Raw genomic sequence first — 13203 nt, forward strand, 5'->3', positions numbered from 1 at the left:
CAGTCGATATTTCAGGCCAAGTCTCTTCTTCCGGACTGGATGTACTCACAAACAAGAGAAAATCTGCAGATGCTGGAAATCCAAGCAACACACATAAAATACTGAAGGAACTCAGCAGGCCAGCCAGCATCTGTGGAAAGAATACAGTTGACGTTTTGGGCTGAGACCTTCCAGCAGGTTCTGGATGCACTATGTTAACTTTCAGCTCACTTAAGGCAGAGCATACACATGGATCTAACCTACAAATCACAACTTGCACAATCCATCACTGAAATCCAACACTGCTAAACCTTTAGTGGTAATTAGTGTTTAGCAAGTCCAAATTCCAAAACATCATTCTTGTGATTTCCCTCAATGCCAACTAATTTTTTTCCCCACACAGCTTACTTTTCTCAACAAATCAACGTGCTGAATTTCAGTACAGTTTCATTCTCTCAAATGTATCCAATATTGATTAGAGCATATACAGTTCATAAATTTATCAAAAATTTCATAAACCTAATTTTGTAATAAACACAATGACACAAAGATTGGTGGAGGAGTGGGTAGTGTTGAGGAAACAGAGAGCCTGCAGTGAGATAGTTTAGGGGAATGGGCAAAAAAGTGGCAAATGAAATACAATATTGGAAAGTGTATGGGCATGCACTTTTGTGGAAGAAATAAACAGGCAGACTATTATTTAGATGGGGAGAGAATTCAAAATGCAGAGTTGCAAAGAGACTTGGGAGTCCTTGTGGAAGATATCCTAAAGGTTAATCTCCAGGTTGAGTCAGTTGTGAAGAAGGCAAATGCAATGTTGGCATTCACTCCTAGAGGTATAGAATATAAGAGCTGGGATGTGATGTTGAGGCTCTATAAGGGACTCGTGAGACCACACGGAGTATTGTGTGCAGTTTTGGGCTCTTTATTTTAGAAAGGATATACTGACATTGGAGAGGGTTCACAGAAGATTCACGAGAATGATTCAAGCAATATACCTCACTTGGCTTACCATATGAGGAACATCTGGCAGCTCTTGGGCTGCATTGCCTGGAGTTCAGGAGAATGAGGGGGGATCTCAGAGAAACATTCCAAATGTTAAAAGGCCTGAGCAGATTAGATATGGCAAAGTTATTTCCCATGGTAGGGGATTCTCGGACAAGAGGGCATGACTTCAGGATTGAAGGATGTCCTTTTAAAACTGAGATGCAGAGAAATTACTTTAGTCAGAAGGTGGTTAAATCTGTGGAATTTGCTGGCACGAGTGGCTGTGGAGGCCAAGTCATTGGGTGTATTTAAGGCAGAGCTGATAGGTTCTTGATTAGCCAAGGCATCAAAGGGTATGGGGTGAAAGCAGGGGAGTGGGGATGACTAGATGAAGTGGATCACCTCATGATTGAAGGGTGGAGCAGACTCGATGGGCTGAATGGCCTACTTCTGATCCTAAATCTTATGGTCTTATGATTGCTCTACTTTTTACAATTTATCAAATGTATCAACAATTATTCAAATCCATCTCTAATCATGTCCTTTCCAACAGTCACAAAAGTAGTTTTTCCAAATTCTAAGTAAAATTTTAAAAATTAAGCATGTGCATTGAATGATGCTATCTTTGAGGGACAAGCATTTGCTATCTCCAAGATTGTCATTTTTAGGAACAGTCATCCACTGGGTAACCAGCAGTTCCCATCACAATCCTTGCACAAGTGATCAGCCAAGCTCCAAGAACAGCGTGGCAACTGATGAGACACTGTCCAAGAATACTTGTTGTCTAAACCTGACATCTTACACAGTACTTCTAGTAGGCCCACTCTCTTCAACCACAGTTTCCCCTGCTCTGCAAGAGATCAAATTCTCAAACATCTGTCCCTCTTCCACAACTGGACGGCATCACAGCTCTTCACACTGTCCTTACACAACTGGAGAGGAGGGATGCTTATGTGAAAATGCTGTTCTTGGACTATAGTTCAGCATTCAACACCATAATTCCCTCCAGGCTTGACAAGAAGCTGAGAGACCTCAGCCTTCACCCCATCTTGTGCAGCTGGATCCTGGACGTCCTGTCAGATCACTGGCAGGTGGCAAGTGTGGGCTCCCTCACCTCTGTCCCTCTGATCCTCAACACAGGAGCCATCCAGGACTGTGTCCCTAAGCCCACTCCTTTATTCTCTGTAAACCTATGACTGAGTCGCCACCCACAGCTCCAAACTTCTAATTAAATGCGCAGATACTACACTGATTGGCCTAATCTCAAACACTAGCAAGGCAGCCGACAGAAAATTCATCACTCTGACAGTGCTGTCAAGAAAACAATTTCTCTCTCAATGTCACAAAAACAAAGGAACTGGTTGTGGACTACAGGAGGAATAGAGACAGGCTCACCCCTATTGACATCAATGAATCTGGGGTTGAGCGGGTAAACAACTTCAAGTTCCTCAGTATACACATCACTGAGGACCTCACTTGGTCTGTACATACCAACTGTGTGGTGAAAAAAAACCACAACAGCACCTCTTTCACTTCAGACGGTTGAAGAAGTTTGGTGTGAATCCCCAAATCCTATGGCCTTTCTACAGAGGCACTATTGACAGCATCCTGACTGGCTGTACCACTGCCTGGTATGAGACTGTATGTCCTTCAATTGCAGGACTCTGCAGAGTGGTGCAGACAGCCCAGCGCATCAGTAGATGTGAACTTCCCTCTATTCAGGACATTTACAGAGACCGGTGTGTAGGAAGGGCCTGAAAGATCATTGGGGACCCAAGTCACCCCAACCACAAACTGTTCCAGCTGCTCCGATCTGGGAAGCGGTACCACAACATTAAAGCCAGGACCAGAATAGGCTCTGGGACAGCTTCTTCCATCAGGCCATCAGACTGATTAATTCATGCTGACACAATTGTATTTCTAAGCTATATCGACTGTTCTGTTTTACATCTTACTGTACATACTATTTATTACAAATTACTATAATTTGCACATTGCATTCACATGAAAATGCAACATACAGATTTTTACTCATGTATGCAAAGGATGTAAGAAATAAATTAAATTCAATCTTCACTCCTCACTCAACTTCTCCTCTGACCACAAATATGGACAGAATTTCTCGATTACATTCTACCACCCACCAGCTTCCATATTCAATGCACGGTTCTCTAATTTCAGACACTTTCATGGTAGTGCCGCAACCAGGCATACATTCCCTTTCTGGTATTCTAAAAGGTAGTGATCCTCCAGGGCACTCTAGTCAACTTCTCCATCTTCACCAATACTTACTCCTCTTCAAAGCTGCATTTTTAGCTCCCTGCTTACTAGCAGCCAGGCCCTAAACATACTTTCCAGGTGAGGCAGTGATTTGCACTACTTACAGTTTAGTACACAATACTTATTGCTCACAACATGATCTGTATTCCACTGCATTGGAGAATCCCCAACTTGAATAACCTCCTATCAGCCTACAAAGATGATTCCAAATTTACATCTGTCCATCACTTTAACTTTCTAACCCACTTCTACCCAAGTCTTTAGCCCTCTACGTTGTTCAAAGTAAACCAAGGGTAAGCTTCACTACTTTTAGATTTTAATGCACCTCATTTCTTCCGATCATAATGCTTCCCATTTCTTCTAGTAATTTTAAAATTTCATGAACCTCATTTAAACTACCTTAAAAGGTCTTATTATTCACCACCAGAGTCTCCTCTAAAGTGTGTCTGCACACATCTTTTGCTACAAGCACACAAAGGAATTTAAACTGAGCACAAAAGGTTGTCACCCTTGATCTTGTTGGCATGTTAAATATATTTCACAATCATACACAATTGTATTTCCTTTTCCAGTTTCTAATGTGAACAGTGTTGACAACGTGGAGTTTGCGATGATTTGTCTGCAGATTTTAGAAATTATTTTTTTAAAAATCAAATCATGTATCCATGTACAACTCTGAAATTTGTATTTCTTCAAATAGCCACGAAATATGGAACATGGAAGTCGTTCAGAAACATTAAACCCCACCCCCTGTACAGAAAAGAACAGCATCCCGATTATCAACTCCCCCACAAAGTGCCCCTGCATTAATTCCTGAGTTACGTTACTACTTACAGATTTTCATCCTTAGTTCTACACTTGATAAAAATCTTTTATCCATATTAATACATTACCCTCAACCCACAAAACTTAATTAATGACCACGGGATATTAAAGTACTGTAAAATTCCAATACAGGCAGTCCCTGGGTTGTGAAAGTCCAACTTACGGACAACTCGTACTTACGAACAGACTGCCATAAAGCCTAAATAACAAAACGCACGCACTACTTTGTGACACTCATGAAAACATTGCGTGGCTTCAGAGGTTCGTTGGCTGTCCGCCATTTTAAGTCGGATCACGTTGCCATTAACACTGTGTTGAGTGTGTAACTTTGTATTTGGCTTAAATTATAATAACGTGGAAATAATAAAGCGATCGGAAAGAGGTGAAACACCATCGGTCATTGGAAAAGTGTTAGGCTACAGTCGGTCAATGATCGGAACAATTTTAAAAGATAAAGTGATGATAGCATTTGAAGAAGAAAACTGAGACCTAAAAACTCCAGAACTGAAAAAGTTTTTGACAAAAGAGTTGCTGAAGCCTTTCGTCTCATTGAAGCAGGGATGGCAAAGTTAGAGGAGAAAGATCCAAATAAAAAGAGGTTCACCAAAGTTTGTCGTACAGTTACCGAGGCCACTATTGCTACAAGGCCATTTATGACGAGAAGAAGTAAAGGTCTGCATAGAAAGGTAAAATATATACTATATACTAAGACAAACATTTGACTAACTGATGCTAAGTAAGAATTGTATGTACCTGTTCCGACTTAACTACAAATTCGACTTAAAGACAGACTTAGGAATGGATCTCGTTCGTAACCTGGGGACTGCCTGTAATCTACCATCCAAACTTTCAGAAATCCCTACAGTTTCCTCTCAATTCATTGGGGGCCGAGTTCCTGCAGTCCCTTTAAGCTTCCTCAGTTCAATAGGAAATTAATACAGTATAATATTAATATAATTTTAATTCAGATTTCAATATATTAATTACACCCAATGGTCTTAAGAATATGCAGGTCTGGAAACATCATAGACCCACGCATGCTATAGATTTACTGTGCACTATTTTCAGAGGTCCCCTTTATCAATCCTAACTGCTATAGCTTCAATGAGCTTGGTTATAGAACTTAGTTGCTCTAAGTATTTACTCACTGTCTGTTTGGAGAGCAGCTGACAACAACTCTCTACACTTGTTACGGACAGTATCACTGGTAACAGGAACTGGTGGAAATGTTGTCATCCTTGGAGTCGTAGGAGTCCTTGGTTCTGGTTTCTTACAGGAGCTACAAAAGACAAAGGGCATTCATTTGATAAATATTCGTCAAAAATGTGCAAAAACTACCAACAACTTATAGAATAAAATCCTATTCCTATTCAATTCAATAGTCCCCCACAAAAAAAATCAAAGTCTTCATCCATTGGGATGTTATACCACAAGTATACAAAATGTACAAGAGTTAACTAAGGGTTGAATAAAAATCATAGACCTGCTTATGAACATCCTTCAAGATTATTTAAAATCCAACTTATATGAATCCGTTATCTTCTTACAGAAAATGGTTACATATCACAGGCCAGCCCCAGGTAACAAATGTGGTCTGCTCTTACAGATGTACACAAGTTGGTTTTGTCCACAAGTCAAAATACACACAGATTTACTCAATGTGGAAACCATATCTGCATGATATTCTAATAAATAACATGAAAAGCGCACACGAATGAAAAGGAAGTACCGTTACTAATAAGATAGAGAAAGGAAACCAGTTCTGCCATAAGTGTGACCATTTCTATGCACATTGGACTTTTGAATTCAATAGTTATAAGAACACAACTGCATGTAGTAGCAGCTGTAACTCAGTCATTTGTAACCCAGGGACAGCCTGTAAATAATTTTCTTACTGAATTTAAAAACTTTTGAAATTCTACAAATATTATCCATTCTACATAAAAAACAAGAAATTGCTGTCATCCTCCGAAACAATGATTTCTATCCGTCTCTATGCATCCCCCCTTCCCCAAATTTAAAAAACTGGCTCATGCAAAGAAAATCTGAACAGATATCTTCACTTTTAATCAATCAACAAGTGCTGCTCAGAGTAAAGGAAATAAGTTACTGCCACGTTTAATTTGGTGAAGCATTGAAATATCAGATCCTTGGAGACCAGCCAATAGAAATAAACTGACAACATACAAGAGCAAAATTTATAAATTTTGTAGCCGAACTTAGTACTTACTCTGCTACAAATTATTACCTCTGAAACTTCTAATAGCTAACTATGGAAAAACATTTATCAGATAGACTGTGATCAGTTACTTGTATTCTAGGCAGGAGAAATTAACCATATTCTGACCACAGTAAAGAAATTAACAATTGTTTAATTTAATGTAACTGTATTAAAGGATTTATAACAAAATATCTGGAATGACCTTTGCACTGTGGAATCTGAACTGTTTTTTGAGGACGATGAACATGCTTTTTTCTTATCCTCAGCATCTTTGTCTCCTGTTGGGCCATCTGCAAAGCATTGATTTAGGGAAAAAAAATCAATTACTGGATTCTGAATCCACGCATCTGAATCTATTATACAACCAACTTAATATATCTGGGCATAATGAACTTGGGATGATCACAACCCTATATTCAACATGGCAAAAAAAAAATCAAATGTTTGCATTTGCACTACATCTATACCCTAAAAAGATGTAGATCTATACAGTAGATTAAAAACATGACACAGTTCTACCTGCAGCTATTCAGAAATAGATTTGTATAAATTTGCTAAAAGTTCTGAGGGAAGCAGTTACTTAAATATTCAATTTGCCATGTCTACTTAAATAAAAATGGCCAGCCAGTCAGAATTACTTCCTATTAAGTCTAGATCAACAAGACATAAAATCTACATCTACACTTCAAAATCAAACCTCTCTTACACTAAAAAATATACCAGCTTTGAATACTTTATTTTAAATAAATACTAGAATATCTAACTTTAATGTATTCCCACCGGTCTCATGTCTACAACCGTGAACTCTCAAGTTAGCAAATTATAAATACTTATGTAATATGATCTGCTGCAGATTAATCCAGTTTATTAACAAGTGACATGGCAGAAGTGAAAATTAAATAATAAGGATCTAGAAATATCTATATTTAGAAATCTGAAGTGATAGTTTATTAAATTAAGATATTACAAGGGGATCAATTATTCATCCCATGACAATATCCACTTTAGTTGCTGGAAATAAAACACTAACCTTAATAGGCGTTCTTTGGAAAGAAATTATCCAACTGTAGCAATGTGCTACACACAGCGCTGAAATAACAACACGCAGTTGGTAAGTCGTTTCGAGATTAGTTTATTCAAACTTCGCGGCGCTGGCATTTAATCCCTAGCACCCGCCCTCTCCGGGCGGAAATGGCGTCAGGGGTGCATTACCAAAGTCTCCCCGCGTGCTGGCTATTTGTGAGCCGGTTTGCCTGCGTAGAAAGTGGGTCGCCACATAACCCCCCCCCCCAGAACCGGCGATACACCCCCCCCAACAATGTCCACAGTCTGGATCAGCCTCTGTTTGGGAGGTATGCCTCTGCGCCGTGGTGCCTGAACCTCGACCAGCTGCACCAAGTCCACGTGGGCTGGTTTGAGTCGGTCCACCGTGAAAACCTCCTCTTTCCCCCCAATGTCCAGAACGTACGTGGACCCGTTGTTGTTGATCACCTTGAATGGCCCCTCGTACAGCCGCTGTAGCTGTGCCCGGTGTCCGCTCCTACGTACAAACACAAACTTACAGTTCTGCAGGTCTTTGGGTACATGGGTCGGGGTCCGTCCGTGCTGTGAAGTCGGTACGGGGGGCAGGTTGTCGAGCCTTTCGCGTAGTCTGTCCAGGACTGCTGTGGGTTTGTCCTCTTGCCCCCTTGGGGCTGGTATGAACTCTCCCGGGACGGCCAGGGGTGCGCTGTACACCAACTCGGCCGACGAGGCGTGCAGATTCTCTTTGAGCACTGTGCGAATTTCAAACAGGACCCAGGGAAGCTCGTCCACCCAGTTAGGTCCTCTCAGATGGGCCATGAGAGCCGACTTCAAGTGACAGTGGAAGCGTTCCACTAGTCCATTCGACTGTGGGTGGTAGGCAGTAGTGTGGTGTAGCTGCGTTCCCAACAAGCTGGCCACAGCTGACCACAGGCTGGAGGTGAACTGGGCACCTCTGTCAGAGGTAATGTGGGCCGGTATCCCGAAGCGTGCTACCCAGGTTGCAATCAGTGCTCGGGCGCAGGAATCGGCAGATGTGTCGGTGAGCGGGACCGCCTCTGGCCACCTCGTGAACCGGTCTACCATAGTTAGGAGGTACCGCGCTCCTCGGGACACTGGTAGGGGGCCCATGCTATCCACGTGAATGTGGTCGAACCTCCAGTGGGTGGGTTCGAATTGCTACAGCGGGGCTTTAGTGTGCTGCTGCACCTTGGCTGTTTGGCACTGCGCGTACGTTCTGGCCCATTCATTGACCCGCTTGCGAAGTCCGTGCCACGTGAACTTGCTGGAGACCAGCTGGACGGTTGTCCTGATAGATGGGTGTTCCAAACTGTGTATGGAGTCGAAAACTCGCCGCCTCCAGGCTGTTGGGACGATGGGGCGAGGTTGGCCAGTAGCCACATTGCACAGGAGGGTGCTCTCACCTGGGCCTATGAGAAAGTCCTGCAGCTGCAAACCCGAGACTGCGGTCCTGTAGCTGGGCATCTCGTCGTCTGCCTGCTGCGCCTCTGCCAGTGCTGCATAGTCCACCCCCAAGGACAGGGCCTGGACAGCTGGTCTGGAGAGTGCGTCCGCCACGACGTTGTCCTTTCCCGAGACATGCTGGATGTCCATCGTGTACTTGGAGATGTAGGACAGATGTCGCTGCTGGCGAGTCGACCAGGGATCGGACACCTTCGTGAACACGAAGGTCAACGGTTTGTGGTCCGTGAATGCGGTGAACGGCCTGCCTTCTAAGAAGTACCTGAAATGCCGGATTGCCAGATACAGTGCCAACAGCTCCTGGTCGAAAGCACTGTACTTGAGTTCGGGTGGTTGTAGGTGCTTGCTGAAGAATGCCAAGGGTTGACAGCGCCCCTCGATGAGCTGCTCCAGCACCCCACCAACTGCTGTGTCGGATGCGTCCACCGTGAGTGAGGTCGGAATGTCCTTTCTGGGGTGCACCAGCATCGTGGCATCTGCCAAGGCTTCCTTGGCTTTGACGAAAGCGGCCGCGGCCTCCTCGTCCCAAGTAATGTCCTTGCCTTTACCCGGCATCAGGGTCTACAAAGGGCGCATGATACAGGCTGCTGAGGGGAGGATACGATGGTAGAAGTTCACCATACCAACAAACTCCTGCAGGCCTTTGACCGTGTTGTGCCAGGCAAAGTGGTGGATCGCGTCTACCTTGGCGGGCAGAGGTGTTGCCCCATCTTTGGTAATCCTGTGGCCTAGGAAGTCGATGGTATCGAGACCGAACTGGCATTTGGCCGGGTTGATCGTGAGGCCGAAATCACTCAGGTGGGAATAGAGCTGACGGAGGTGGGACAGATGCTCCTGGCGACTACTGCTGGCTATAAGGATGTCGTCCAAATAGATGAACGCAAAGTCCAGGTCGCGTCCCACCGCATCCATTAGCCGCTGGAACGTCTGTGCAGCATTCTTCAGGCCGAACGGCATTTGGAGGAACTCGAACAGGCCGAACGGGGTGATAAGTGCTGTTTTGGGGATGTTTTCAGGGTGCATCAGGATTTGATGGTATCCCCTGACAAGGTCTACTTTGGAAAATATTCTTGCCCCGTGCAGGTTTGCTGCAAAGTCCTGTATGTGCGGGACGGGGTAGCGGTCTGGAGTTGTAGCCTTGTTCAGTCTGCGGTAGTCGCTGCATGGTCTCCAACCCCCAGCTGCTTTGGTCACCATGTGCAGGGGGGAGGCCTATGGGCTATCGGACCTCCGTATGATACCCAATTCCTCCATCCTCTTGAACTCCTCCTTCGCCAGGCGGAGATTTTCCAGGGGGAGCCTTCGTGCGCGGGCGTGGAGTGGTGGCCCCTTGGTCGGGATGTGGTGCTGAATCCCGTGTCTGGGCATGGCTGCCGTGAACTGCGGTGCCAGAATCGATGGAAAGTCCACCAGGATTCTGGTGAATTTGTTGTCCGACAGCGTGATGGAGTCCAGGTGTGGGGCTGGCAACTTGATTTCACCCAGGGAGAACATCTGGAAAGTCCTGGCATGTACCAGTCTTTTCCCTTGCAAGTCGACCAGCAGGCTGTGAGCTCACAAGAAGTCCACCCCCAGGAGTGGTTGGGCCACGGCGGCCAGTATGAAGTCCCACGTGATAGTAATGCGTGGAATCAGAAGATATCTGCTGAATCTGGAACTGTGCTTCCGCTAGGCTAAACCACACGCGTGGCCGCGGCGTCCAGAAAGTCGGCAGTTTTAGCGAAACTGCATGAACAGATGAAGTCGGTCATCTTTGGTCCAAATCCTGTTTGGACCGTCGGGGTCACCAATGTAGCGATGTGCTACACACAGCGCTGAAATAACAACACGCAGTCGGTAAGTCATTTCGAGACTAGTTTATTCAAACTTCGCAGCACTGGCATTTAATCCCTAGCGCCCGCCCTCTCCAGGCGGAAATGACGTCAGGGGTCCATTACCAAAGTCTCCCCCCTGCGCGCTGGCTATTTGTGAGCCGGTTCGCCTGCGCAAAAAGTGGGTCGCCACACAACCATCAATATTTAAGTTTACTATTTATAGAATTGTAGAGATTTACTGGAAAAGGCAGCCATTCCACCCATCACATTTATCCTAGCCAAGCAAATATCCAAGACTCCATCTCAAAGAAAATAATCCTAGTCCAGCCAACCTTTCCTTATAAATAAAATTATTCAGCCTTGGCAACATCCTCCAATTCCTAGTTCTACCATATTGTTCTTGGAAAATGGCAATCAGAAATGTACACATTACTCTTTTATTAAAACATAATTAGTGTTTACAGTTCTGGCATAAACACCCTACTCTTAGAAACAATGCCTCAACAAAAAAGCTATTGCATGAGTTACTGTAACCTCCTTTCCAACTTCTGCTTCCACCAGACACAACGGATCGACAGATGATGCAATAGCCACAGCTCTACACACCGTCCTTACACATCTGGAGAAGGATGTTTATGCGAGAATGCTGTTCTTGGACTACAGTTCAGCATTCAACATCATAATTCCCTCCGGTTCGACAAGAAGCTCGGAGACCTCGGCCTTCACTTTGCTTTGTGTAGCTGGATTATGAACTTCCTGTCAGATCGCCAGCAGGTGGTAAGAGTGAGCTCCCGCCCCTCAACACAGATGCCCCTCAGGGCTGTGGTACTAAGCCCCCTCCTTTGCTCTCTGTACACCCATGACCGTATCGCCACCCACAACTCCAATCTAATTAAATTTGCTTATGAAACTGTACTCATTGGCCTAATCTCAAATAATAATGAGGCAGCCCACAGACAGAAAGTCATCATCCTGACACAGTGGTGTCAAGAAAACAACCTCTCCTTCAGCATCACAAAAACAAAGGAGCTGGTTGTGGACTACAAGAGAAATGGAAACAGGCTAACCACTATAGATATCAATGGATCTGAAATTGAGATGGTGAACAGCTTTAACTTTCTCGGCATAAATATCACAGAGGATCTCACGTGGTCTGTACATACCGGCTGTGTGGTGAAAAAGCCACAAAAGCTCCTCTTTCACCTCAGACGCTCGAAGTTTGGTGTGGCTCCCCAAATTCTAACAACTGTCTACAGGGGCACAATTGAGAGCATCTTGACTGGCTGCGTCACTGCCCGGTATGGGAACTGTACTTCCCTCAATCTCAGGACTCTGCAGAGAGTGGTGCGGACAGCCCAGCACATCTGTAAATATGAACTTCCCATGATTCAGGACATTTACAAAGACAGGTGTGTAAAAAGGGCTCGAAGGATCATTGGAGACACGAGTCACCCCAAACACAAACTGTTACAGCTGCTACTGTCTGGAAAACGGTACTGCAGCATGAAAGCCAGGACCAATAGGCTCCAGGACAGCTTCTTCCACCAGGCCATCACATTGCTTAATTCATACTGCCACTACTTTATTTCTATATTATACTGACTATCCGGTTGTACATATTTATTATAAATTACTATAATTGCAACAGATATGTAAAGATTTTTATTCCTCATGTATTTGAATGATGTCAATTCAATTCAGATGCATAGACAACCACTCCAAGATACAGTTCTTCAATCTATCACTTACCCTATCTAGAATCCCTAATTACATTGGGACAATTGCACATAAGCTAGTCCTAGTAAATCAATTTAACTAAACTGAAAATAGTTATTATTGTGTATTCTTTTGACCACTCTTAGTTTCCTTGAACTATTATAAATGCAAGATCTTATTCAATAAAACTCAAGTACATTCCGGGTCTGAGTTCTACTCCGGCACTTAGTTTTACAGTTTTTAGTCTTTCTCCCACCTAATCCCCCCCCCCCCCTTTTTGATTTTGCTATCTACAATTTAATACAATACTTCCCTTTACCTTTTCCTATCCGCTTCTGACCACCTACAGTACTGTGCAAGTCTTAGGCACATGTAAAAAAACCTGCAAACCAAATATGGTTTGAAAAATAATGAAAAGTTTCTAAATATCAGATACATTACTAAAGAGCAGTAAACAGTAAAAGAAAGACTAAATTAAAATTTGGTGTGACCACCTTTTTCTCTTAAAATTGCTTCATGCCGCTTTATAAGAAATATCAGCTGGTAGTTTGCTCCATGCTGCTTGGAGAACTTGCTGCAATTCTTCTATAGACGTTAGCTGTCTCACATGCTTCTGACTCTCCAGGTAATCCCAGACAGCCTCAATGATGTTGAGATCAGGGTTCTGTGGAGGTAAAACCATCTGTTGCAGAACTCTTGTATGTTTTTCTGAAGATAGTATTTTTGTAATAACCATAGCCATGCGTTTGGGGTTACTGTCCTGCTGCAGAATTGTTAGAACCAATCAGATGCCTCCCTGATGGTATTGCGGGATGTATGAGAATCTGCTTGTACTTCTCAGCATTGAGCATTCTATTAATCACCAACGCCATTTGC

At 43.8% G+C, this 13203-nt stretch overlaps 1 protein-coding gene across 2 annotated transcripts in view; it reads right to left on the reverse strand.

Moving 5' to 3' along the window:
- Nucleotides 1–13203, reverse strand: part of tcea2 (transcription elongation factor A (SII), 2) — a 77233-nt gene that overhangs the window by 36051 nt on the left and 27979 nt on the right. For both annotated transcript variants that reach the window (XM_073061861.1, XM_073061862.1), the window contains 2 exons: nt 6495–6582; nt 5220–5350 (listed from right to left, as the gene is read on the reverse strand). In XM_073061861.1, the coding sequence (XP_072917962.1) occupies nt 5220–5350; nt 6495–6582 (219 nt within the window). The remainder of the gene's footprint in view (nt 1–5219; nt 5351–6494; nt 6583–13203) is intronic.

The sequence above is a fragment of the Hemitrygon akajei genome, chromosome 11 (assembly GCF_048418815.1).
Source record: "Hemitrygon akajei chromosome 11, sHemAka1.3, whole genome shotgun sequence".
Lineage (NCBI taxonomy): Eukaryota > Metazoa > Chordata > Chondrichthyes > Myliobatiformes > Dasyatidae > Hemitrygon > Hemitrygon akajei.